This window comes from Dermacentor andersoni, chromosome 3 (genome assembly GCF_023375885.2).
Source record: "Dermacentor andersoni chromosome 3, qqDerAnde1_hic_scaffold, whole genome shotgun sequence".
Lineage (NCBI taxonomy): Eukaryota > Metazoa > Arthropoda > Arachnida > Ixodida > Ixodidae > Dermacentor > Dermacentor andersoni.
In genome coordinates this window covers 75,761,156-75,776,694 of record NC_092816.1, presented here as the reverse complement: position 1 = coordinate 75,776,694, position 15,539 = coordinate 75,761,156, and the positions used below count along the sequence as shown (strand labels likewise).

General features: G+C 43.1%; 1 protein-coding gene across 1 annotated transcript; it reads right to left on the bottom strand.

Moving 5' to 3' along the window:
• Positions 1 to 819: 819 nt before the first annotated feature.
• LOC126544988 (uncharacterized) lies at positions 820 to 13,185 on the bottom strand. Its single transcript, XM_050192593.2, has 5 exons — positions 13,102 to 13,185; positions 6,994 to 7,172; positions 4,678 to 4,823; positions 2,641 to 2,742; positions 820 to 956 (listed from the first exon to the last, which is right to left on the bottom strand). The coding sequence occupies exons 2-5, from the start codon at positions 7,043 to 7,045 to the stop codon at positions 840 to 842; spliced, it is 417 nt and encodes a 138-aa protein (XP_050048550.2). The 5' UTR covers positions 7,046 to 7,172; positions 13,102 to 13,185; the 3' UTR covers positions 820 to 839.
• Between the last annotated feature and the right edge of the window lie 2,354 nt (positions 13,186 to 15,539).

Below are 15,539 nucleotides of genomic sequence, written 5' to 3'. Positions count from 1 at the left end.
TCTCTCTCCCCCGCAACGCCCTATAGTTAAGGGCACTATAATGCATGCACAGGTTGTGCTATTATGGAATGGATTTATCTTTGAGTCCCCTGTATTCGACTTTTGCTCTATGTATATATAGTATTTTACTCTCTATACGGGGTGTCCCAGCTAAGTTTAAGCAAGCTGCTTAAAAGAATTTTGAGAAATACGATGCAAGATACGATTATAAGACCGATGGTGTGCGGTACTCAGATCTATGACGACCTAGCACTGTAGGTCTTATAATCATACATTGCACTCTGTTATTATTTCTTTAAACAGGTTAGCTGGGATACGTGGTCTAATACTTAAGTTGCAACTCGCTAAAATTGTGAGGCTAGAAGTCCAGCTTGGGTCTACAAAGTCAGTGCACTTAAACTTATGTGTGAGTGCGAGTCTATAAACTGTCTTTAGAGTGATTATCAAAATTTTATTAAAATTGTCTATAGAAATGTACTCTTGTACGTTAAAGCGCCAATTGGCTTTGCATAGACAAGCAAACTAGAATTTTTTTTCTGAACTACATAGACACCCTTATCCCGTGTCTACCTATTAGTGTGTACGTGTACGTGTGTTCGTGTGTACGTGCGTGTGTGTGCTTAGGTTTTTTTTTTTCTTTTTTTTATCCTTCTTTCTTTCTCACCTATTGCATCCCCTTTCCCCTCCCTCAGTACAGGGTCGCCAACCGGAGATAATCTCTGGTTAACCTCCCTGTCTTTCCTTTGCCTTTCTCTCTATCTCTATCTACAAGGCACACTTCAGTGACGCAGTGCCTGATTTAAATTGGACGCTGAGCGGTTGCGTGTAGCTTATCGTGTTTATTCCTTGACGCCAGAGCCCTTGCGGAACCATTTGCCAATCCACCATCTTCTTTTCATGTTGGCCTGGCGACACCGCGAATATCTGCACTTTCCTTGAGGGTAGTTCTTGTCCACCTGGAACCCAGACAAAGAGAGAAAGATTGTCATTGGCCTTCGTCGTAGAATTTTATCGAATCAGTAACTGCTGCATCTACGCGAACGACGAGCACGTTTCCAAAATAAATCGGAAGTGAAGTTAAATTTGTGTACGCTTATATACACGTAAATCTGTCCTCTTGAAGACATTCATCTTTGCACATTGCTTTTACGCCATCTTGTCTGACGCTCCTGAGCACCGTGGTGGCGTGGAACACCAAAGAAATTTAGGATTTTCTTGGTCGTGCCTTTAAGCGCATTGTCTTTTACATGACTTATATAGATTTGCAACTTTATTTCAAGTACCTTCTACGTTTACAGAATGTAAGCAGTGTGTTTCCTCGACTTTAAGCACCTGTCAAAGCTTTATTTATTAAGAGAACGCTGTTTCCGTGGTACGCACTGAAGCATTCTCGATTCTGAAGTACACGCCGCCTGGATACGCTATCCATCTTCCCCGCACTTCGTCCGGATTTAACTGCTACGTAAGCTGATGAAAACTACAGACGAGGCTAAACATGAGCGCGGAGGCTTCTATGAGTATGCACAACGAACCCTCCAAGCAGACGCATGACAATCGATGCACATTAGTAGACACACGCGTATTCCAGAAGACTTTAGTGTCGATAATACTGTAGTCGTATTTCTGGCTGCTAAACTCCATCAAGCATTATACTACCATAAAATAATAGATTTAAGGCATGTCATGGGGGGATTGAAGATTAAACCGCTTGCGTCTTGAAGAGAGCCCCGTTGGTTAATTAATTTTACGTTATTTGGTCTTGATCATTTCTCCTGTGTTATTATTTCCGAACGTCATTGTTCCGCATATCAGCATTTCACAATGTGTTACCGAAAATCTTATTCGTCGCACTAATCAGTCGGCAATGGAACGCAAAGTATTCCTGATGTATTTTGAGAACGCCGTTCTGTAGTATTGGAGCGTTTATTTCAAAGCACTTACCTAAGGTTCAGCAATGATCGAAGTGTGAACGATTAAGTACTTGCTTGGTACAGATAACCACACGAAATACTTATGCCGGATTTGCAGAGCAGTCATTGCTCAGCGCAATTAAACACACCGGCTCAAAACCAAGTACACTAAATCGAAAAGGCATCATAAGTACGCCCCATGTTGTTGGCAGGTTATTCATAACCCATCGAAGATCTTGCACAAGAAAATGCTTTCATCATGTAATGCTGGCTAGTAAAGTGGATTATCCAATCTATAGACAGCGGGGAGAGTTGTATTCGTCGCCGATTTCAGTAATAAGGCTACAGTTATGAGCACTGCGGACGGCACACATTTAATGTCTTAAAATTGACGAGACTAGTGATGCCATAATGACACTGGTAGAAAATCGCAGCATGAGTTTTGTTGTGTTCTGTTTTGCAAACTGTATGGACTTATGCTCGGATTTATCATGTCGTCTTGCAATGCCGACATACACGTTTTTTTTTTTTTTACACTATCATTGTGTCCTCTTCGTTCTGATGAACGACTGACAAAGCCACTGGAATTAAGAAGTTCAGTTTCATTTTCACCAGGTGGTTTATCTCGGAGAATTATATTACCCACTTGTGTAAACAGAGACAGGTGTAAAGCAGAAATACCGCACATTTCTATGCAAACAGTCCGATTTTTCTAAAGGAAGTTATTTACCAAGCATGGTGCTCCGTTCGGTTCGGGTAACCGGTAGATTCGATACAGGGACTCGTCGAAACAGTAGAACCAGCATCTTGGATTCGGTGCTTGAGCTGTAGACTAGGGGATCGGGGAAAATAAATAAAGAGCAAATCGCTTACAGATGCCAAACATCAAAATCTTGTGGCGGCACTTCATTTTTGTAGCGTGTGCGTTGGAGTTAGCTAGGATAAAATTTGTCATTGCACATCTTCGAAAATTGCTGTATTTGATCAGTACCGGCTCCGCAATGCAACCTATGGACAGGAAGGTTAACTTTTCGCTGAAAACTGTAAAAAAAATACGCAATAGCGTGAAACGGTGTCTGATTCCTGCGCTAAAAAAAAATGGCTTAATGGCAGTGATATGACCACTTGACGCTCGAATTAAATTATCATATTAAAGTTTGTTCAGTCTAAAAATATAAACTGTCCGAGTTAAGCAGCTCATGTGCAATAAGGATTTTGAGTAATTCCGTGAAAAATATTTCCATCCAAATTTTTAATTGTTCAGTCGGTGAGCTCACGGACTTGTAGTACAGGCGTCATGATTTGAAAAAAGTATATTTTGAGGTTTTAGGTGATGAAACCACCATATCGTTTTGAGGCACGCCGTAGTTGTGGAGACAGGATTACTTTCGACCACCTGAGGCTATTTACCGGGCATCAAGCGCATTGCACAAGGGCGTTCTTACAGCGAAGCTGTATACCTCTACCCTCCAAGGAAATTTTCGTGTCGTAAGCAAAGAACAATGGACGATCCCGAAGATAGTGCAATACCGGCCCGACTCGTGGCGGAGTTGAAGCAGGCGTTAAGCACCCCCCGTATGTGGGCCGATCCCGAAGATGCTGCACCTTCGTCTCCGTAGCATCGCAATGCCATAACGACAATGCGCCACGGCGACGAGTGTCGTGTTTAGAAAACATGCACCTAATCAAAACAGAAAAGAACTGGCGTAATTCACAAGGCTATAGATTAAAAACCTCAAAGGCAGCGCTTATTCATTTTGCAACGCTCCTATTTGTATGCGCTTCGGGATTTCTTTTTTTGTGTGTGTGTTTTTCTTTGTCCCATGTAGCAATGTCACATTTCGATATAGAGTATACATTGAATTACCGAGAATCTATGACATTTTCGAAACTCGGTTAATTCGGTGATTGGTTTAATGCGAACATTTAATTAACGTGCTTGTTTATCAGGGCCCAGACCTCGTCATCCGATTAGTCTCACTTTATCATCGTAACTGAGAGTAGAATGATTACTGTGCGCTAAACACACTTAAAAAAGACATTACTCTTAGCGCACATTCCAACCCAAATTTATATTTGAAGCGCCATTTGGAATGAGCAGGGGTATCTGATATTCTCATTGACATCAGGATAACGAAAAGGAAAAAGGAATACGAAGGAACAACACGTTTGTGAGAATGGGCACCAAGGGAAGCGTAACCAATGCGATGCCCATAGAGTAATTACTGGCGTTATAAGAATAGGAAATTCACAAGCGTAGTATTCAGTCACCTTACTCAAAGCAAGCCTAATTGGAGATCGGTGAAAGATTACTTCTTTCTGCCATTGGCCTAGACTATAATGATGACTATGCGGAATTTTGATGTGCCTAGAAAATATGCGCAAATTATTTGAAGAGCGAAGAGCGCAGGAAGACTAGGACCAATAAGAATTACATCACTGAGTCATCTACAATTGACTCGCCCAAGCTTATAGATTATTGGACAGAATAGTCCTGTTCTAGGGAATGTGGAAATTCTTCTCACGCTAATGCAAAGTGACCATAGTTGCCTTTGATTACTTTACCAAAGAAATGTTCCTCTTACTGTGGCGAAAATCTGGCATTTTCATGCAATATGTGCCAGCCAGTGGCTTAAATTTAATTAATCGCTGAAGTTTAAAAATGCTGTATAGGGAAGGCCAAGAAGCATTACAACAGAAAGCTATAAGCCAGAGGAAACACAATGCACTGGTTCACCGACCACATAGTAAACACCTTTCCACTTACAAGTTTGCCGAGCCTTTGGCATTTCCATCTCCGTTCAATATTCGACGAGCTACCGAGTGTAGCACCTGAAATTCCTGGTATGGGGCTGCCTTTCATGTCCGACGTCCCGGTGCTGCCACCTGAAGCATTTCCGAGCGCCATTGCTGCTGTGGGTAGGCAAACAAAGTGATTTTTTTCATATTAACTAGAATGGTAATCTTTCCGTTAAAAAAATTCACGACCAGTACAACTTCGTTGTATCAGTGAAATTTATCATGCTTCATTTTAACCTTGCGGCATCGTTTAATACCATGAATAACTGAGACTAGCCCGCGATAAAGCGCTTAATGATACACGTGTTCTCTAAGTAAAGTGAGATATAACCGTATGAAAACGCAGCGGCAACTTTTTTTTTCATTGGCTTATCTTATGTGAGGGGATAGCCGTTGAAGCCCCGTGTTAAGTAAAGGCAGTTTTAGTCATGCGAAGATCCCGACGGCTAACATTTACCTGCTGTTTACCATGCAGTCTTTAACGATTTAATTTTCTTGCAAGTGTTCGATCTTTAAAACTAATGTTGTATTTTATTTATCACGTCAACGCTAACATTGCTGAAGGCTCACCGATAATGTAAAACACCAACGCTAAAAACCAGAAATGTTTGGCTAAGCACCATCGTCTGACATAGTGTTTTCTGTCTTTTCTTATGTCAAATGCCTTTTTTTATGAAAGTACGCTGCTTTCCATTATTTTCATCATAATGCAACAATTAGGCAACCATGTTTACCATCTATGAGCTTTGCAGCATGTCAGGAAGATGACCATCCGTTTTGCAGAGCTGTGAGCATAAGAGCAGCGGCTTTTCAATGCCAAAGCGAAAGAGAGACGGTTTTGACAAGTGAGCTGAAAACACGGTGTGACGCTGAAGAACTGTAGGGGCAGTAGCAACTTCACCGTGGGGTAGGTTTCAGCAGAATATGCTTGTAAACAATCTCACGCGTGCATTGTCTCGCACTATGCCTGTCACCGTTTTTCAGCGGATTATCACTGTTATGAATTTATCGCTTGGATCAAGCACGTGCCCGTTGTATGGACACTTTACAAATCTTACGAATGAGAAGAAACGAAACTGAGGGACCCGGTTATTGTTACTCGAAACCGCACGCAGCCAACAGGTAATGATGTCAAGGAAGGAGTCGGGGCAATTATTTGTAGTTTTCATTTATATGTAATGTTGATAAGCTAAAGGGAAGTGAAAGTGAACGAGAAACCATCTTGATCACCGCGGAAACCAAACCCACAGCCTCCGCATTACGCGTGCGTTGCGCTACCAATTGTGCTGTACGGCGGCGGCTATTCCCACATCCACATACTTTGAAATTTTTGACTACCTGTCCATATGTGTTCTAAATCTAACCCGAAGAGTGCTAAGTAGCTCCATTCGTGGCCGTGGAGGCAGATGAGTGGCGCAGAGTAACACTTCCCATGCTGAATCTTGTGCACGTACATAAATACCTAAGAGTTTTCGCGTGGGAACAGCCACCGCCGTAGCACAACTGGTAGTGCGACGCACGTCCAACGTGTAAGTTTTGGGTTCAACGGGCGACAAAATGTTATCTCGTTCATTTTACTTTTTGTTTATCATTTGTACACTTGAATGAAATCTAGAAATAATTCGCCTTACGTGTTCCATGGCTTCGTTATCTGTTGGCTTCTGATGGTCGTTGTTAAATGTTGTCACTCATTCAATACCAGAGAGTCTTGTGTACTCAGATAGCAAGCACGATATGTATGCTGTCGTATGTACATTTTTAAATTATGTGAGCTCGAACGAATGCTTTGGAATGTACAATAATACATGTATGAATAGTACACAGACTTGCGTCGTAAGTTTAGATTTTAACGACCAACGAGTGTACTCGCCGCTGTTATTGTACTTTGAGTGCCGCTTGTTTTTCTAGGCACAAGTTCGGCCAATAAAATACGAGGCTTCCAACTCACAGTTTGAGCAGTCTCTGCTCCTTCACCATCGCTACAACGTGACAATATATATTTACAAATCTAACAACTGTTAATGTATCTGTTGGGAAGCTCGAAAACGCTGATTCACGCAGAGCAAGTCCTACATGTTGTAATGACACGAGCGTTATGCAGTTCGGCAATCATCCCAGATGTAAAGGGATCGACCACAGCTTCACAAAACTAATGGCACAGAAGACACGTACTGCTGTAATGGTCCTCTGCTAACAGCTATGAATACCGAAACCCCGTAATTACTGCAGTGACGAGCTGCACAGTTCGCTCAAACCTCCCAAAGATACGGAATCATTTTCTTACCTAGTAGCGGTAGTGACAGTAACCAATACCAGGTCATTCTTCTTTTCTTCATCTTTTTGTGTCGTCGAGTCGATGACGGGATTTGTTCGGGGGCAGTTCCCGCGGCTGAGGTAGAGGTTCTAAAAACTCAGCCTCGAGCCCAGTTCTTAGGAAACCGCCTTTGTCTATTTCGATGCGTGCTGCAAGAAAAGACGTTGACTGAGTGGGCGGCCTTGAACGAACTCGAAATAAACTCTTGCGCTCGACATGGGAATGCCTGTCCATGTGCGTATCGGAGCAAAGGCGTCCGAACGTACCCACGTATCGTTTATGAGGAAATCGTTATGCACGGTGGCCTGAGGCCAACTACAGGGCATTCTGTTGAGTTCCTTCCTTGCTTCGCAAGAGGTAAGACTGCGTTCTCAGGAACCTCGAACACTCAGAAATACAAAGCGCATTTGCGTCGGCTAGCAAACTGGTTTGTCCTCCTGAGCACGAGTTGATGGGGTAGTTGGCTCGACATACTCAAGTAGCCGAGCAGAAAGACGAGGACGCAAGAAACGAGGTTCATAAACATTAAAGCTCAGTCGTTACTTCAGCGCTCGTGAAGTTTGTTTTTCCCGTTTTGTTTGTCCTCATCTTCGACGTGTTGCTGCTTCCTTATTAAGTTGTTCTCCCCGCCTAAGGATGCTGGGTACAATTGCCGGGCCAGCTGGTCTGAGAACTGGCTAACCTCCCTGTCTTTCCGTCTATTCCTGCCTCCTCCTTCTCCTGGGACAAATTATTTGCATATGCAAAGTTTACTTTTCGACGATGTCTGTCGATGTTAATACGATAAGCATTGAAACACTGTAGCGCTGCACCATATGAGGCTTGCATGTAGCAAGGCTACTATCTCGTACATTCCTCTGAACACGCTGTGCCATCTAGCGATGCCACCACGAAGTCCTCGTATGGCGCGTGTCTGGGTGCGAATTAAATTCCGCCCAACTCGAATATATTTTAAAGCATGTCTTTTTTTCGTATTTGAAGACAGGCACATTCCCAACGGCACATATCAGGGACCAATTTGCCGTCAAAGAGGTTCATAGACGAGTGGCACACAGCCAGTGTTCCATACTCAGTGACCCAAGTGGATCCTAAGGTCGGTTTTGAACCCTGTTCCCTCAGCACAGTAGCCCGATGATCTACCCTTTAGATCATGCGCTACCCAGTGATCCAAGTTGGGGGGAAACGGCTAGAAACGAGCATAGAAACATCGTGGAAAGTGCGGGAAGTATCCTAAGAATGTTAATGGCATTAAAACCTCGTTCAGATGCACAGGTTCAACTAGCTTTATCGTACGAGTCACTTTAAAGTACGAGCTAACCAGCAGGCCTGATGGTTGCAGAGTGGCGGCTAATTATTGGCCATCTCGAGGAACACTGACAATAACTAAGGCAAGTCAGTTATGTAGAAATAAGCAAAAGCGGAAGATTTTCTACTAACGAAACTTTCTCCACTTCACCACAACTTCGGGCTACTACTTGGTGAATGAAAATTCTCATTTCATCAAACTACCACGCCCATTACCGTAGAACTTATTTTACATATTCAGGAAAGTAGCATGTGTTGTTTTATCAGCTGCTAGGAAAACTCAGTCTTCAGGTCGCCTTTCAGAACGTGGTGGTCTGATTATCCTATTTTGCTCAAATGGGGTACTCTCTAATATATATAAAAATATATTTTATTCTCGCAACCGAAATGCTAGTGATTCTTGAGTGTCTAAGGCCGAGCAATACATAAAGGTCCCCTTTTACAACAGCCCTGCTGTTTCTTCTTAATTTTCTAACATCATTTCATCATGTCACCATATATTACCAACCCGCCGTGGTTGCTCAGTGGCTGTGGTGTTGGGCTGCTGAGCACGAGGTCGCGGGATCGAATCCCGGCCATGGCGGCCGCATTTCGATGGGGGCGACATGCGAAAACACCTGTGTACTTAGATTTAGGTGCACGTTAAAGAACCCCAGGTGGTCGAAATTTTCGGAGTCCTCCACTACGGCGTGCCTCATAATCAGAAAGTGGTTTTGGCACGTAAAACCCCATAAAAAAAATCTTATATTACGATAGATCTATATTTCTTCAGTGCATTTCGGTTGTATTTCTATACCTATTGCTTTCTTCAGCAAAACCTGCTTAATTACAATCGAACGAAACGAAAAGCAAATATTCAGGCCGAAAGGAAAACCTTGCCTACTTTCTTGTATCTCGTATTCTGTGCCTTCTTTTATTACACCTTCCTTTTTTATGCAGCGTTTTGTTATCTTCTTTATTGGTTGTAATGTTTGGTTGTATCCTCTTAAGGCGCCTCAATTGTTTCTTGATGTAGACATTGCACATAATAACACTTTCGCTGAATTTCACAACACTGGAATCCGTCACACCCAATCAAGTTGTAATGGTGCTCTGTAATTGATGCCCTAATCAATCCAGAGAGGAAGGGTAAAAGAAAAATCTATTCGGCAGATAATATGAATATAAATATCGCATTATTCCACCTGGTTAAACCATCGTTGATGACCCATTTATCTACACTTTTAATGCGATTAGCGTTTTTTGCCTAATAACCCCACCTTGGGGTGCGGCTGTCTTAAGATGCGTACTGTTCCCGTTCGCTAGGACCTTTGCTATTTATAATTCATGTTAATGATATTGTTGCTTTTGTGAAATCATTTATTCAGATTTGTCTGGTCGCTGAACATTGTACTCTTTATACGCATGTGTACTCTCTTGGATACCAGTTGTTAATATGCAGTGCCCTAAAGATATTTAATTGTGGTGCAATTATAACGTCACGCTAACCAATGATAAAATAATTGGACTTCCACGCATGATTAGAAAGCATAATTCTCTTGTCGTCTGCTATAGCATTAGCAATACTTACTTAGCAATAATTACTTTACAGTTAAAATATAATGATCATATATCACTTCATAAGCGAACAATATCCTTCTCTCCTCCGCCACAATATTCAGAAGAGGCCTCACAGTGTAAAGGTTATCGCCAATAACTCTATAATTTGTCCGAAACTAGAACTCGCGGTCGTTGTTCGGGACCCTTATACAGCAAAATATATTTCGCAAATAGAAAGCGGTCTTAGGCGAACAGTCTGGGTTCACATTGACAAAGTAAAAGCCAGCTCATTCTTCGTTTACTCTGTGTGAGTTAATCAGATGAAATCCCTTAAAGAGAGACGCAGGTTAGCCCGATTAACATTTTTACACTCTTTAGTTAATTATAACTTAGAGATTTCGCCTTAACTTTATGCAAACCTATTAACCGTACGTAAAATGCGCCCATAGGGACAACTACATGCTCACACCTTATTTCACGCGAAATGCATTTAAGTATTCCTATTTTCCAGGAAGAATTGAGGACTAGTGCAAATTAGCCTGAACATGTCATAGTCACCGAAAATTTTCTAACAGCACTGGACAACTCCTTATGATGTTAATAAGTGTGATTGCTTAAGTTAGTCAGACGAAAATGTATAAATAATATGAACAAAATCGGAGGGCTTTAAGTGCCAACACCACGACAGAATTATGAGGCACTCCATAGTGTGGGACTGCGCTGTAATCTTGACCACCTGGGGTTCTTTAATGTGTACCCAAAGCACAGTTCACTGGCCTCTCTGCATTTTGGCCCCTTTGAAATGCGGCCGCCGTGGCAGGGATTTGATCCCGCTCTATCCTGCTAAAGCAAGATATCGCGTTAGCCACTTAGCCACTGAGCAACCACGAACGGCCACGAAAATGTTTTTACAGCCTTTTCCACTTTCTCTCTCCTTTTTTTCTCTCCACAACCGTGTTAGGCTAGTTTCCAGCGTTTCGCCATGTGCGTAGGCAAAAACGATGGCGGTGATTCTGCCTCCTCGCCACGTGTTTTTTTCTCACAGAGCACCGGTACGTGGCGCGGTTATGCCGTTGTGTCTGGAAAACAGCATCAAAAAGAAATCCCGATCAGTCAATGTGTGCATCGAGGGCAATTGACGTCATTACTCTATAGGCGAACGACGTAGTTTATCTCAGTTCCGTTTCACCCTTCCAATGCGCAGGCCACTTGTCGTCCAGACTGTGGAAGTACGGCGCGCGCAGGAAGAGCAACGGCGGGAACAGCAACGAGAATGTGCGCGGCTACGGCGTGTGGCGCAGAATGCCCACGAAGCTTTCGCGGCAAACGCCAAGCGTATGCCCAAGCGCTACAGAACCCATGGCCATCTACCGTAGTGTTCATAAAGCCATAATTACTGCGGTCACGAGATAGACGTACATGCCAACAAACTTAACACTGTGCATATCTCTGTTATATGGTTTTGTTATTTCATTTTATTTTCTTTATAGCCATATACAGCTCCGCTGGTTATCCGCCTTCACAGAGTGGAATGGCTCTGAATTTTTTGTGTTCATTACATATGTAGTTGCCTTTTTTTTCATTCTTACTTTGGAATTGAAAAAATCTGCGGTATCTTGTAAATAAAATAAAAACATTTAAAAAGGCATTGATGGCAGCGCACATATGGGCAAGGGGACTTGTCTTATTCAGAACAACTTGTTCTAGGCTGTTGTTCTAACGATGGTTGAAAGTTCCCTCGTCGAAGGGATCGCTCCAGTCTGAGGTTAACCGTTTCTGTCCATTATTTGAATTATCCATCATCCCTTGAACATTGCCGAGTTTTATTCGTTAAGTGTCAGAAATCCCAGCACCACTGGTTCTTGGATAGTGCCAGGAAGTGCGTCTAAATGGGCCGGTAAAACTAATGTGACCAAGAAATTGGTTGCAACAAATGTGAGAGATTGCCACTAATTTTCTCGAAAAGTACGGCGAACTTTCTCTTCTTTTTCTTTCATTTCGGCAGTAGCCTTCTGCGACGACGTGTATGGCCCATCTCCCCACGTTTGTCAACACGCCTTGGATATTCACTACTCATTGCGCCAGGAGCACATACACATTCACACACCTGGGCTCTCAGTTCCCGCCACGACACACAAGCCGCCTCGAGAGCGCGGCTGTCGGCACGCCTTTACTTGGCTGTTTTGCAAGACAGAGACCGCTGACGCACAAGTTGCAGCAGCTGTGATGTTCGGGGCGTATTGTTATGCTACACAAAGGAGTGACTTGATGACAATGCAAGCAGGCAGCTGCTGGGAAAACGTCCATCTTTTCGGCTTACTTGCTGGACAGAGACGCGATGAAAGTTTAGCTAGCCGGTGTGAGCTGGTCAGAAGCGATCGCGGGGGAACCAAACTAAAACGATCTAGATGCACTTCGGTACCTTCTCACTACTCATTGCACTGATTGCACCCTTTGCACCGTCATTGCACCCTTACTCATACTCATACCCTTACTCATATTCATACTCATACCCTTACTCATACTCATACTTCCACCCTTACTTATACCCATACTCATTGCACCCTTACTAGTCATTGCAAACAATACGAAATTTCAACGGAGTTCCATAATTATGATACGCGAAAGGCGTTGGTTTATCGGAACGCATACCGAAACGTTTCGGCATGTAATATTACCGCCAACAGCTAGAAGCGACATTACCGCAACTACGAGTTACCGTTGCGCTGCCTTTCATGCTCAACTTGAGGAGAGGAAAATTAATTAGTTATTTTAATGGGGTTTTCTCCTCTCCCCATTTCGTCTGCCGCTGAAACATGGGGGCGTGATAATGTGAGTGACAGCTGCCTCTCAGAATTCACGCTTCAAAATAGTTCCTATGAGTAAGGAAGAGGTGGCAAGGATGTGTTTTGACTTTTGACGTGGTTGTACCTATATAATCGTTATATGTGACAAAATAGTCTTGAAGGCGCGTGTATAACTTTGGCCACGTCAAGGTCAGCGTCAGAATGGGTCGTTTCATGGGCACTGGTTAACTGCGCTTATAGGTACGGAAAGTGCGGACGCGCCGATGGCTGAACGTTCACGCTTTGGTCACGTACCAACAGCTATAAAACTTAACGTGACACGCTCATCTTTCTGCCCGAAAACAGCATTTGTACCGCGTTATCAGCCCTCGCTTCAGTTCAACCGGTATGCGACGAGAAATTAGTAGGAAAAAAGCAACATGCTCACCTCCGCCCACAGTGAGATAATGTGTCTTTTGCGAGCAGCGCGCAAGCCTAGCGAAAAGAACCAGCACAATCGCGCGCGTCGCTATTGTGATTTCCACCGAACGCATTCACCTGTCGGCGCTACAGTGCGAATTCGCTCGAGAGGCAACGAATGCTGCTGTAGCTTCTCACAGTCTCGATGCTTACAACCGCTTTTAGAATACGTCAACGAAATATCGATCCGAATTTAGCTCTGCCTTTTGTTCGGAAACAAACATATATCTGTCTCGTTAGTAAAAAGAAACGTTAAAGTTCAGCCCCTGTTGAATTCTCTACATCTACAGCCATATACAGGTCCCTAAGACTTTGAAGGAAGCAACGGCGGCATCTTCTGTCCCAGGGATATGACACTTCGCGTTGTACACGACTTGATGGCGGTTACGAAGGCATACGATGATTTTCTACCGCGCGTACGCTCAAATATTTTTAGAACTTGCCAACAGCCAGAGGAATGTCTGTGCCGCAGGAAAATGACAAGTACTAGGTGAAACAGCTGCAAGGGCTCGTTAATGGTAACACGTCCATTATAAATATTTAACATCTGCTGTATCCACAAAGCCGCGTAGGTCTGTATTCCGACGATCAACCTTGGACCCACAAATACATTCGTAGGCTAAAATGATTACCTTTGGCTGTCGTGGACGCGGCGTAATAATTACACTAATTATTATCTGTTATACAGACAGAAACCAATGAGACATAGGGAAAGTGAAACTGCAGTTGGTTAATGCGAATGGAATGTTTGGTTTTACACGCAACGTTTGGGAAAGGATATGAACAGTTGTGTGTTTGTGTGTGTGTGAGGGGGCGGGGGGGCACGAATGATGCAAGGAATCGAGCTGAAGAAAAAATTGGGTATCCCAATATAAGGCATATGGCATTAACAATAAGCAACCAGGTTTCTGAAAAAAAGCTATTGTTTTCGTTCCTTTCTGGTGAGAGAAAGATAGAAAGAAAGGCAGAGAGGTAAACTTGGTTGGACCTTAAGAAAAGAAGGGATGCGAGTGTACACAACAAAGTGTTCACTGTGCATACAGAGGTGGTCGCAGAGATCAGTCATATTAAATAATGCGGAAGCTTTGTGACCTTTTTTATCTGTATGCTTATGGCGACTGACTCCATAGTCTGAACTTGTTTTCTTCTGTAAGCGCTGTGCCGCTCAGCCGGCTAAGAACAGCACGCAAGGACTCGTAATCTCTAGATCAAAAGGGACGAGGTCTGTAGGAGAAGCACAGAAAGGACAGCACTTCGAGCCGTCCTCTCGCTCCCGTGCCTTTCTTAGCCTTCGTCCTAAGTTCTGTAGAAATAATGAACCAATTACAACTCGACCAATTCGCCTTTTTTCTAAGTGCACTTGTTTACGTCATTAGGAGATACATTAGTTGATCCTTAATGTAGATACTTTGCATGTGGATACTTTATGACCAAATCATTTATGAGGATGGTTCTAAACCTCATATGCTAACAATTGGCTGGGCCCGAGAAATCTATACTGGTTGAGGAGGTCTGCCTTTTTACCTTTTCGTTGAGCTTCACCGAACTAGCAAGGGGGCAAGAATTCATTTCGAGACAGGCCGTATAGACGCGTCGCTGTCGTGCTTTCACGTTGTGTGTCTTTATTTATATTCTTTTTTTGTCCAGATGTTTCTGTGCTTTGCCGTGAACTATGACAAGGTATTACGCCGAATGGGTTCTTCATGCCACGGTCGTCGCGCTCACTGCCTTTGGAAGCAGAGGCCATTCACAACAAGCGCATGCGACGTGGGAAATGCTGCAAACAGGAGTGCGAGTATATTCTGCTGCTTTTTTATGTTTGATACAAATGCCTTCCGCAAGTACCCAAAAAGCAAACAATAAATACAGCTTTGCTACGTCTTCTTTTCATACAACTTCTCGCAAAAATGCAATGGAAGTCTTCTAATTATACACTCAGGAATTGTTCATTGAGGTAGTTCTGTTTTTTTGGACCAGCATAATGTAAGCATTATTTTTCTCTCAATTCTACTCCTTTCCTATCACCAACCCTTCAAGGAACACCGATGCCAGTCGTTACGTCGGCGGAGCTCCACATGGTGCACTAATGTTCATTCTGAAATAATAGCACTGCATTAGAACTGCTAATTATAACAGCCATGGTTTCACTGCAGAAACAAGCTGTAGCGTAAAACTATTTTTTATTTAAAAAAAACTTTTCCTCCGAAGCTCACTGCTCATACTCTTTTTGGGAGCCCCAACATACCCATCAACTGCAGTTTGAAAATGGAGCAACAAGATCTTCACAGCACCAAATTTGCAACTTTGGTGCTTGTGCTCCTAACAAATGAGCCGGGTGTCTAAGAAAGAAAAAAAGAACCTTAAGTAATGTGTCCTTGTTTTTAGAAAGGCACTCAAAGCTTCAAC